General features: G+C 52.7%; 1 protein-coding gene across 29 annotated transcripts in view; it reads left to right on the top strand.

Annotated features, from left to right (window-relative positions):
• Nucleotides 1-10,939, top strand: part of LOC113206569 (dystonin) — a 192,514-nt gene that overhangs the window by 124,787 nt on the left and 56,788 nt on the right. For 27 of the 29 annotated variants that reach the window (XM_052264493.1, XM_052264492.1, XM_052264480.1 and 24 more), the window contains 12 exons: nucleotides 3,972-4,135; nucleotides 4,760-4,875; nucleotides 4,968-5,071; nucleotides 5,357-5,572; nucleotides 5,669-5,784; nucleotides 5,891-6,148; nucleotides 6,230-6,803; nucleotides 7,434-7,675; nucleotides 7,758-7,986; nucleotides 8,079-9,178; nucleotides 9,261-9,411; nucleotides 10,340-10,423. In XM_052264493.1, coding sequence (XP_052120453.1) covers nucleotides 3,972-4,135; nucleotides 4,760-4,875; nucleotides 4,968-5,071; nucleotides 5,357-5,572; nucleotides 5,669-5,784; nucleotides 5,891-6,148; nucleotides 6,230-6,803; nucleotides 7,434-7,675; nucleotides 7,758-7,986; nucleotides 8,079-9,178; nucleotides 9,261-9,411; nucleotides 10,340-10,423 — 3,354 coding nt within the window. The remainder of the gene's footprint in view (nucleotides 1-3,971; nucleotides 4,136-4,759; nucleotides 4,876-4,967; nucleotides 5,072-5,356; nucleotides 5,573-5,668; nucleotides 5,785-5,890; nucleotides 6,149-6,229; nucleotides 6,804-7,433; nucleotides 7,676-7,757; nucleotides 7,987-8,078; nucleotides 9,179-9,260; nucleotides 9,412-10,339; nucleotides 10,424-10,939) is intronic. The other 2 variants (XM_052264489.1, XM_052264500.1) reach the window with 2 other exon arrangements.

Genomic DNA, 10,939 nt, shown 5'->3' with positions numbered 1-10,939 from the left:
CCTGGTACAGCACTAGGACTACGGCGGCGCCCCGTTGTACCCCCCTCCCCCCTCCACCTCTCTCCTTTCCAACACTACTTTGTGTTTTGCCGTCTCATTTTATTTCCACTTTTCGACGTGCCCGCCGCGACGTGTCGTCTTCCGTAAGCTTCCGGCATGAAGCTCTCCCGGCTTCCGCTGTACCGGGCGGCGCGCCGTCGTGGAGTCGCGGCGCCGCGGTACAGTAGTCCTGTGCCGGGCGGAGCGCGGCGGGGTGGGGCGGGCGAGAGGGGGTCAGGGTCCTGCGCAGGAAAGGAAATCAGCCCGCGCTAAGGTTTATCGCGTTGATAGCGCGCGCTCTCGCGGGGGCCGCGGGCCCCGGGGGCGCAGCGCAAGGCAGTACTCGGTCGCGGCTCCTCGGGCACAGGCAGGACCCGTGATGTGGGGCATTCGCTGGGCCACGCACTGGGCCTCGCTCTGGCCCGGCCCCTGGGCCCCCAGGGCCCCCGGCGGCCCGCCCCCCAGGAGGCCCCCCCGCGGCCGCCGCGGCCTGGCCGTGGGGCCGCCGCCGCCAGCCCGGGGGGCGGCCAGCGCGGCGGGGGCGGGCGGCCAGCCGCGGTGCGAACGCCACGCCACGCAGGTAGGAGCAGCCAGAGCAGCGCCCGGCCCGGGAGGGGGTGCGGGAGCTTAAAACCTTATTGGATTGGAATGCCGAGGTGCGGTGGACATCAGGCCTGCCGTCTGCCGTGCGGGCCGCGGGGCCGTCCTGTCGAACGAGCGAGATAGGCGGGCGATAGTCTGATGTCCTGCCGCCGTCCTGCCGAACACCACACTGTGGCGGCCGCTATCTGCCTTCCCAAGGGCGAGGTCATTCTCGGCCAGAGCAGCCGGCAGCGCACGAGCCCGGCTGGCCTGGCCCCCGTTATCATGAATGCATTAAACGCCGTGCCCTAGCGGGGCTGCCTGCCCCAGCCCAACACGCCCCAGCACGCCCCGATCTCGTCGCGAGCCGAGCCGTTTTTGTTGCAAATGAAATGCAAATCTTTTGACAACGCGTCGATGCGCTCGGCCGGCTCGTCGCTCAGGCGCGGCGCGTGGCGCGTGCGTGTTGGGGAGAAAGGGGGGAGAGGGTGAAAGGGGGGGGAGCGCCTTAGGAGAGCGGGGGGAGAGGCCCTCCGCGGCGACCGCAGGCTCCGAGGGCCCCGAGGCCCCAAGCCCAAGCGCCGGAGAGGCCCGCGTTAACAATGGCGGTGCATCGCGGAGAAAAGGGGGGAGGGGAGGGTGGTGGGGTGGGTGATTATGGTGATTGGTCCGTGCAGCGCCAGGCCCGCTGGGCTTGCGGTCCGCGGGGAGAGCCGATAGGAGAGGAGAGCCGGAGGGAAGGGCAGATAGGAGAGCCGGGGGAGAGGGGACGGGGGGAGAGCCCTCGGTTTCGCCGGCCCAATAAGCCCCTGCGGTCTGGCTTTGGCCGTGTGGGAGCCACGGCCTGCCAATAACGTGATGGCTCCAATACGCAGATGTGCGCGCGCTGGTTTTGTCTGTTTCGCCTCCCGCACGTGCTCGTTCGTGGCCGACCACGAAAAAACACACGCACGGAAATAGATTTATTTGTTAATTAATATCGCGGGCGACCAGGTTCGGGTGGTGGTTCGGGGTTCGGGTCGTCCAGAAGCAAACCTTTCGTCCCTTGCCCGCGCCTCGCCCCGTTGCCGCGCCAACCAGCTCCAATAATGATACCCACGAGTCATCGGGCCTCGCTCGGCTCGCTCTGCTCGGCCCGCGCTGCGCGTCGCTCTGCTCTCAGATCAGACGATCAGACCCCCCACGTTCGAGAATTTCATTTTGGCCGGTTCGTTGGTTTGTCCTCCACGTGTTAACATGAACAGTCATCAGTTTTGTACTCGGACAACGTTTTCGCACAATTTTTCCGCGTAAGTTTCAATCCTGTCTGTATGTTGTTTATTTTCCTGAGGCGGCCGACTTTAGTGCGATGATTGGGCAGCTGTCGCGGATCAGATTTCGATGAGTGATAACGGTGCCTTATCTCCCGCGATGCTAATCCGCAGTGGCGGGGACGGGGCGGGCGGGGCGAGGTGAAGCGATCGAGGCGTTCGGGGCGACTGCGTTCACCGCCGAGTGCGTACAAGGCCAGGAAGAGAGGGGGTGGGGGGGGAGGCCTCTTCGGGAGACCCCTGCCCACCGCGCATAACTGTACGCCCGCGAGGCTGTCCTGTCCTGCCCGGTCCAGCTCAGCCCAGGGTGGCCAGATGGACCGGCCGGGTGGGCAAGTGGGGGCAAAGCACCGGTATTTAGTCAAGAGTCCCCCTTATTTGTATTATACTATCTATAGTTACGACGGGCGTTGGCGTTGTTCACCGGGCAGTCTTGTGAGAACTGTGTTGAAGTTAGCATACCCTAGTAACATGAAAGGGTCGAGCGATAGCCGAAAGATAATCTTCCCTTGGAGTCTTTAGCTTTTTCGCCTACTCGGTGACGCCGCCGTGCCGCGCGCCCGGTGCGTGTAGGTCAGGGAGGGCCGCCGTGCCCGGAGCGGCAAGCGGAGCGCCGGCGACTGGAATGTGTCGTTAGGCCCTTGGGCCCGCGCCGCGCCACGCGGGCTGGCAAGGGACGGGCGCGGGGGTATCCGCGAGGGTCCGGCTGGCACCGGCGCACTGGACTGGCCGGTACCGGCGCGCTGCGGCCCGGCTGGGCTCGCCACGGCCGGGCCAGTCAATGAACTGCTGCTGCAGGCCCAGGCCCAGGCCGCGGCGTGCAGCGGGACCCGAGCAGGCACCGGGCCCGACCGGGCCGGGCAGCGCGCCAGGCAGGCACCTCGCCAGGTACCGGGCCGTGGAGGGCAGGGGGCCGGGCACCCCGTGCAGGGCCGGGCAGAGTACCTCGGGCAGGGCACCTCGGGCAAGGCTGAGCAAGGGTAGGGCGCCCCGGACAGGGCACCCTGGGCAGGGCCAGGCAATACGCCTCGGGGAGGGCACCCTGGGCAGTGGCTCCAGGGTGGCCCGGTCGGGTGTGGGTGCCTTCTCCTCACCTGGAGGATGAAGCGCCCTATCGCAGCCACCTGCGGCCGGTCCACAGCGCCGTGTGGCAGGTGCTGGCTGGCGCTGTGTGGCCCCCGCTGAGGGCTGACACTTACTGACGGCCTGCTGAATGGGACTGCCGCGTCAGCACGCGTCAGCAGCAAGCATAGTTGTCAGTGGGCGCCGCGCCGCTGGGCCTTGCGGCCGGACGCCGTGGCTGTCTGCAGAAAAGGGGCGCTATTGTAGTGGCGCGGGTGGAGGACACAGAGGAACTCCAGCTGCCGCGCGAGATGGCGAGGGCCTTCTCGATGGTGTGGTGACGGACATGTCTCTCTGCGACTGTCGACGTCGATCGTCGACGTGGCGAGGACACAGCCCGTGTCACAATGGACCTGGCCAGGAATGTTGCCGAGGGGGGTCATGACCTCCACCCGCCCCCACTGGTGCTGAAACGGGGACTGGAGACTTGAACGCGACGGGGCACGGGGGTGTGCGTCCCGGAGGGTGTGCGTTCAGTAGGGTGTGAGATGCGTCCTGTGGGATGCGTGGCCTGGAGAGAGTGGGTCCTCTAGGATGTGTGTCCAGGAGTGTGAACATCCTGTAGGGTGTGCGCCCTGGAGGGTTTGCGTCCTGAAGGATGTTCATCCTAAAGGGTGTGCGTCCCTTAGGGTGCGCGTCGTGTATGGTGTGCGTCCTGAAGGATGATCCTAACAAGGGGTGCGCGTCCAGGAGGGTGCGGGCGCCCTCGGGTGAATGTGCGGCGCCGTGCCCGCGGTGCGCTCGCTCGGTGAAAGTGAATAATGAGCCGAGAGTGGCCCCCCCGGGGCGGCTCAACCTCAATGGCGACTAATAAACCTCTGTCGGGGACGCGCCGCGCACGCGCTGTCACCGGCATAGCGCTCCGCCGCCGCTGCTGCTGCTTCTTCTCTCCTCACGCTCGCCGTCGTCTTGTTGCAGATCTCCGACATCGTGGTCGGACAGGAGCCCAATGTTAACGCCCGCGACGTGCTGCTGCGGTGGGCGCGCCGCTCCACAAACAAGTACCCCGGCGTCACGGTGCGGGACTTCACCTCGTCCTGGAGGGATGGCCTCGCCTTCAACGCCATCATCCATCGAAACAGGTAAGGAGCGCGGAGAGAGATAGCCCCTTGTGGGGCGGGCAGACCCGCGTGGCTCTGGTGTCTGGCGATGCTGCCTACCCGGCCATCGGAAGGCGCTCCGGAGCCCCTTGTGGGGTAGGTGTAGGCAGACCCGCGCGGCTCTGGTGTCTGGCGGTGCTGCCTACCCGGCCTTCGTAAGGCGCTCCGGAGCCCCTTGTGGGGTGGGCAGACCCGCGCGGCTGTAGTGTCTGCACTGGAAACGCAAGTGTGTGAATGTCGCTCACTTGCAGATGAGCGAATACCCATTCGTACACTTACGGGGGGTAAAGGTGTGAATATTTCCTAGAAAATTCACACCCTTTGCCTCTGTAAGTGTACGAATGGATATTCGCTCACCTGCAAGTGAGCGACATTCACACACTTGCGTTTCCAGTGTGGCGGTGCTGCCTACCCGGCCTTCGTAAGGCGCTCCGGAGCCCCTTGTGGGGTGGGCAGACCCGCGCGGCTGTAGTGTCTGGCGGTGCTGCCTACCCGGTCTTCGTAAGGGGTTTGGGACTCCATGGGTGATGTTCGCTTAGCACGTCATCATGCTCGTAAGTGGTCTACCGGCTCATTTCCTAAATCTGTTTCTGTTTCGTTGCGTAGGCCGGACCTGGTCGATTGGAGCAAAATCCGCAAGCGGGCTGTGCGGGAGCGACTCGAAACGGCGTTCTACCTTGCGGAACGCGAGTTTGGCGTCACCAGGCTTCTGGATCCCGAAGGTATGTTTATGGTGTTGATTATAACCTCATACATATCATCTGGCTCTGCTAGTCGTAACTTTTACTAACCTCTTTCTCCGTTTCTTTTCTAGATGTGGATACAAACGAACCGGATGAAAAGTCACTTATTACATACATTTCTTCTATGTATGAAACATTCCCCGACCCACCCCAACAACACCCACTTTATGATGGCGTAAGAACCAAAGGGGGTTTCTTAGTTTTTGAAATTATTTGGTTGTTTAATTTGTCCTTTTTTTCTGAACATAATTTTTACCAAACATCATTACACACCAAGAAATGACTCTTACACGATGACGCTACATTTTACACACTTTAATTACATAATTTGATTTTTATTACTGTTTTTCTCACATTCATGTTTATTATGATTACCTCATAATCATCTTATTGTTTTTACCTTTTTACGACCTGTGATGTCTATCTCTGACTAACGTCTCTCCTCGGTTGCGCTACCTAGGAGTCCTCTGCCAAGCTGAACGAGTACCGGGACCTGGCCACAGACCTGACCAGGTGGATGCGCGAGAAGCTGGTGGTGATGCAGGACCGCCACTTCCCCAACACGCTCATCGAGATGAAGAAGCTGGCCAACGAGTCGGTGCGCTTCCGCAACGAGGAGGTGCCACCGAGGCAGAGGGACAAGCAGCGCCTGGTACAGCTCTATCGCGAACTGCAGGTTAGTCAGAGTCACACTAATAAGTGAAGAATTAAGTACTCTATTCTGTCTCGAATTTTGACCTTCTCCATGTTTGCGTGCCAATTACTTTCCCAGAGTGAAGTAGATCTGGAATCATCCGAGCTTCATATTGAAGTAATCGACCGACAATGGAACCGTCTCATGATCGCGCACCAAGACAGGGACGTCGCTATTCAGGAAGAAATTAAACGGTACTTTTCTTGTTTAAATTTGGGTCTTGCCTCCTAAATTCCGAATGGAGTGGGGCCTTTTTGAGCAGTCGAGCTTGGCGTTTTCATGACTTACTTTGAATCTTAGATTGGAACGGCTGCAACGCTTGGCTGAAAAGGTCCACCGAGAGATCAAGCAAGTTGACAGCCGTCTTGAGGAGCTGGAGGTGCGTATCGAGGACGAGGCACGTCGGCTGGACCGCCTGCACCCCCTTGATAGCAAGCGCAACGTGGACGCTCTGGAGCAGGACATCCGCATCGTCGAGGAGAACATTCAGACCTTGTTCGGCGACGTGCAGACGCTCCGTGACGGCCGCTATCCCCAAGCCCCAGAGCTTCTCAAGCGGTACGTACCCGGGGACTTCGTGCTTTCCCTTTACCCTTGCCATTAAGGGCCCCCTACTGACCGTGACCTTGTGTGTTCCAGGGTGCAAAAGCTTCACCAGCGATGGGTCGAGCTCCGCTCGCTCCTGCACAAGAAGCTGATCGCCCCGCTGTCCAACATGTCCTTCCCTGTCGAGGAGCGCACCGTGCGCCGTGAGAAGGTGACCGTTGTCGAGACCCGCCTTGTTGACACCAACCAGCACTTCCAGAACCTGCAGGAGTGTGCTGAGTGGGTGCGCAACAAGCTGAAGCAGCTGCAAGAGGCCGAGTACGGCTCGGATCTGCCCGGTGTGCAGACGGAGATATCGATCCACCAGAGGGAGCACAAGACGATCGAGCAGTTCCACACCAAGGTTGAGCACTGCGCTGCAGCCAAGGCCAATTTCCATGGCGAAGAGCTGCAGCTGTACAACCAGCATCTGAGTGTGCTCCACAAGCTGTATGCCGACTTGCTGACTGCTTCCAATAAGCGCACAACCGACCTGGAGATACTCCACGACTTCTTACAGTCTGCCACCAACGAGCTCATGTGGCTCAACGAGAAGGAAGAGGTGGAGGTGTCTCGAGACTGGTCAGACAAGAACCTTAATCTGCCAGCACTTGAACAGTACTATGAGGTAAGTCCGTCATTTACTTTTAACATGATGGCAGATTAGGTTTAAGTAAGAAGAAAGACCATTGCTTGCTCTAAACCCTTTCCTCAAGAGGCAAACAACATTTTCTCCTAATTTCATTTTTCAACTGCCTTTTGTGGAATTTCTTTAGTTTTTAACCCAGTTTACCCTCTTTTTTTCTCTTAAATTTGCAAAGCATTACTTTGGATCTGGGTGGGAGGTGAGTTTTTATTTTGTTCAGCAGTTGTGTCACTGAACAGGTTTTTTCTTTCTGAATTATTTTTGAAAAACAATATGCATTATTGGTTTCCTTATCAGCCACTCCTCAGTTTTCTGTGGGGAACCTATGCATTGTATTTGATTGTATTGCGCTGTACTATAGGCTGTGTGTTGTGGGTGTTGTGTTGCCAGATGATGTGATTTCTATAAACACCTTTTTGTATCTAGTTCATACAAACCACCAAAAAATAATTAAAATTGTGTAATTTGAAACATGTGTCAGAAACTCAAAGCTGATAATGGTATCTTGCATGAAATTCATATTTCACCTGTGTGGCATGTGTGTGTGCGCATACTTGTTTTCAATTATTGAAGCAAGATGGCTAACAATATTTTTCTCTTTCTCTGTTTTAGTCTCTCATGAGCGACCTAGAAAAGCGTGAAATTCAATTCTCTGCTGTCCTGGACCGTGGTGAGGCACTTATCCTGCAACATCACCCTGCAACTAAGACAATCGAAGCATACATGAAAGCCATGCAGTCGCAGTGGTCCTGGGTTCTACAACTCACCCTTTGCTTGGAAACACATCTCAAGCATGCCCACAATTCCCAACAATTCTTCAAGGATGTCAAAGAAGCTGAAAACTGGATTAATAAGTAGGTTTTTATATATTGTTTTAACTTGTTCATGTTGTAAAGAACATTTAATTATTAATTACAATAATTATTTTTATTACAGGCGTGATGAGGTTTTGAACACTACATTCTCAGCCGCTGAATTTAGCCTGGATGAGGGTGAACGCCTGCTGAAGGGAATGCAAGAGCTACGGGAGGAGTTGAATGCGTATGGGGATATAGTTACAAAACTTGCTCAACGAGCAAAAGAAATTGTGCCAATGAAACAACGAAGAATGCCTGTCACAAAGCCAATGCCTGTTGTCTCCATTTGTTCTTACAAACAGGCGAATGTATGTTTTTATCTCTTTCTTTTTCCTTCTTTCTGCTATCTGTTATGTTAAGAACATCTATAACAGGACTTTCTTTTTGTTTTCTTCTACAGGCCAATATTGAAAAGGGTGATCCATGTGTTTTGCATGATAATTCTGGTCGTATTAAGTGGCGCGTGGTCAGCCGGGCTGGCATTGAATGCCAAATTCCTGGTGTTGTCTTCCTGCTTCCTCCTCCAGACAAAGAGGCTCTTGAAGCTATTGAACGTTTGAGACGCCAGTTTGATCGCACAGTTGCGTTGTGGCAAAAGAAGCAAATGCGCTTGAGACAGAACATGATTTTTGCTACAATCAAGGTTGTGAAGAGCTGGGACCTTGACCAATTTTTGGCAATGGGTCAAGACCAACGGAATGCCATCCGTCGAGCTCTCAACGAAGATGCTGACAAGCTTCTTCAGGAAGGAGATCCCTCTGACCCACAACTGCGCAGGTTGCGTAGAGAAATGGATGAGGTCAATCGCCTCTTTGATGAGTTCGAACGACGAGCCCGTGAGCTGGAAGAAAGCAAAAATGCCACTCGTAGGTTTAACGACCAGGCTGGATCTCTTCAGCAGAGACTTGATGAAATGGAACGCACACTCAACCAACGTATCAACTCCTTCTTACCTCGTGATCTGGATTCTCTAGAACACCTAGTTATTGAGCACAAAGAATTTGAGACTAGACTACAGGCACTGACACCAGAAGTAGATCGTGTTCAAGAAACATTCCGCACTGTACCCCAGAAGACACCAGCTCTTCAACAAAAGCTGGATAAATGCCTACAGAAATGGAATTCCCTCTGGAATTCATCCCATCTGTATATTGAAAGGCTGAAGTGTGTGGAAGTGGTGCTAACTGGTCTTGAAGAGGCAACAAATGCAGTATCCGAATTTGAAATGAAATTGGCATCGTATGATAAGATGCCTTCAGATATGGAATCTCTGCAACGTCTACATGAAAGCCTTTTGAACCTACAGAGTGTAGTCAGTCAACAGCAAATTGCTATTGATCAACTAAATGAGGATGCTGTGAACTCTCGTCGCTTGGTTGAGAAATCTCGCTCTACCAGTGGTCATCGTGGTGTTGGTCACCCTGATGTAGATAGACTAGAGGCAGATGTTGAGCGTATCACTAAGCGCTGGAACAATGTGTGCAATCAACTTGTAGAACGGTAAGATTTCTTTGTGGATCGAATTTGGCCTCTACACAGTGTTGCAATAGCTATAAATAAAATAAAATCTTAATTTGTATAGGCTGCGTAGCTGTGAAGCAGGCTATGGTCTTCTGCAGAAGTTTGCTGACACTTATGAAGCTGAAGTGAAATTCGTCGATGAGAGCTACAAGCAACTAAATGCCATAGCACCTTCCAAGTACAAGGCGCTGGAACAAGTGGACAACACAAAGGTAACACCTTCCTCAACACAGCAGACTCTTTGCAGGACTTCATATCGGGCTTGTTGGAGAGGACGTTGAGTTCTTTTGCAGCTGATATTTAGGTCTTCATGGAACCATCTTCACACATCAACATTCCTTGGCAGCATATTTATCATTCCTGGTTGGACTCTAGTTCATGAACAATTTGTCCTAATTCTAATCAAATGAGTGTTACTTGCATCAATCATGAAAACTTACTTAAAAGCCTAAATCCTGTGAATGTGCACTGCATGTAAAGATGAAGGGTTTTTGTTTCTTTTATGTAAGAATGTACTTGATGTAAGTATGCTAGTATGGTTACTAACTCCAGTGACACAGCACACTCACAAATACTCTGCACTGGTTCCTTAAAAGATGTAAGGTTTTATTGCACTCTGCAAACATTTCTAAAAGTATAGTTACCAACAATTCTCTAACAAGTCTACATTGCTCTCTAGTATTTACACTGTAAACTAACTATCTGTCTTTTCTTAGTTTGGAAATGGGAGTATTTATGTATTTCACTTACACCATGCAGTTGCATGTATATGTATGAGTATGTCAATGTAATAAGCATGGGAAGGTGAAAAGGTATCTTAAGGTATCAATATGGGTTTTGGAGATTATGATGTTCTTACTTTCATAGTCTCAAGTCGTATCTGACGGGTTAATTAAAAGTTCTTCTTTGCATCAGAGCATGGAACTAAAATATTAGAGCCCAAGATAAATAAAATCACTTCTTTTTATCCTCCTTTAACATTTATACTGTTGATGCTGTTCACACAAAGTTATCACTTGCAGCAAATATGTAGATATCACATAGATTTCCTTATAATTATTATTAACAGAGCATCTTGAAAAATTGTCATGGAACTAACGTTTAACTTTAACCTTGGCACTGTGTCCACCAATGTTGCAGGCCCTGTACAACAATGTAGTAGAAAGAGCAAAACCAATTGAGGCTGTGAATGTTGATGGTGGAAGATTTATTCGTGAAGCTAAGGTAAGATTAATGTGCGGCTTCTTTTTTTTGCTCAGCTCTCCTGTTTGTGTGTGCATTTGTATGTGTTTTAAAATTTACCAGCAAGACTGTGAGGCCTTCATGATTACTGCAAGAGTTCCAGTCAACTTGGACACCTCCTTTATGAGGATGTTTACATCTAATTTAATTTCAGAATTTAGCTGATTTGAATTATTCCTGGAGCTTGCACAACGTCATTTGCGTCTGATTATAGTTTCACCAGTTTCACTCTAGTATTTCCTGAGTGAAATTTCATATTGTTCAAAATGCCTGCTAATAACTTAAAATTTGCTTTTTGTGGTGCAAGGCTCGCTAACTATGTATACGAGCAAAATATCACTGGCAACCTTGTTAGCAAACTAAACTCTAACTCAAAGCAAACTTGCTTTAGCTTGATCTTAAACCATTAAAGCCCTAACAATCACTTGCTGGGATACATTTCAATTTTTAGTAACATGTAGTGTGTCAAAACAGTCTGTATCCCCTAAATTCAATATT

The sequence above is a fragment of the Frankliniella occidentalis genome, unplaced genomic scaffold (assembly GCF_000697945.3).
Source record: "Frankliniella occidentalis isolate FOCC.00 unplaced genomic scaffold, Focc_3.1 Scaffold19, whole genome shotgun sequence".
Taxonomy (NCBI): domain Eukaryota; kingdom Metazoa; phylum Arthropoda; class Insecta; order Thysanoptera; family Thripidae; genus Frankliniella; species Frankliniella occidentalis.
Note: the sequence above shows the minus strand (reverse complement) of the source record. Positions and strands in the feature narration are given on the sequence as shown.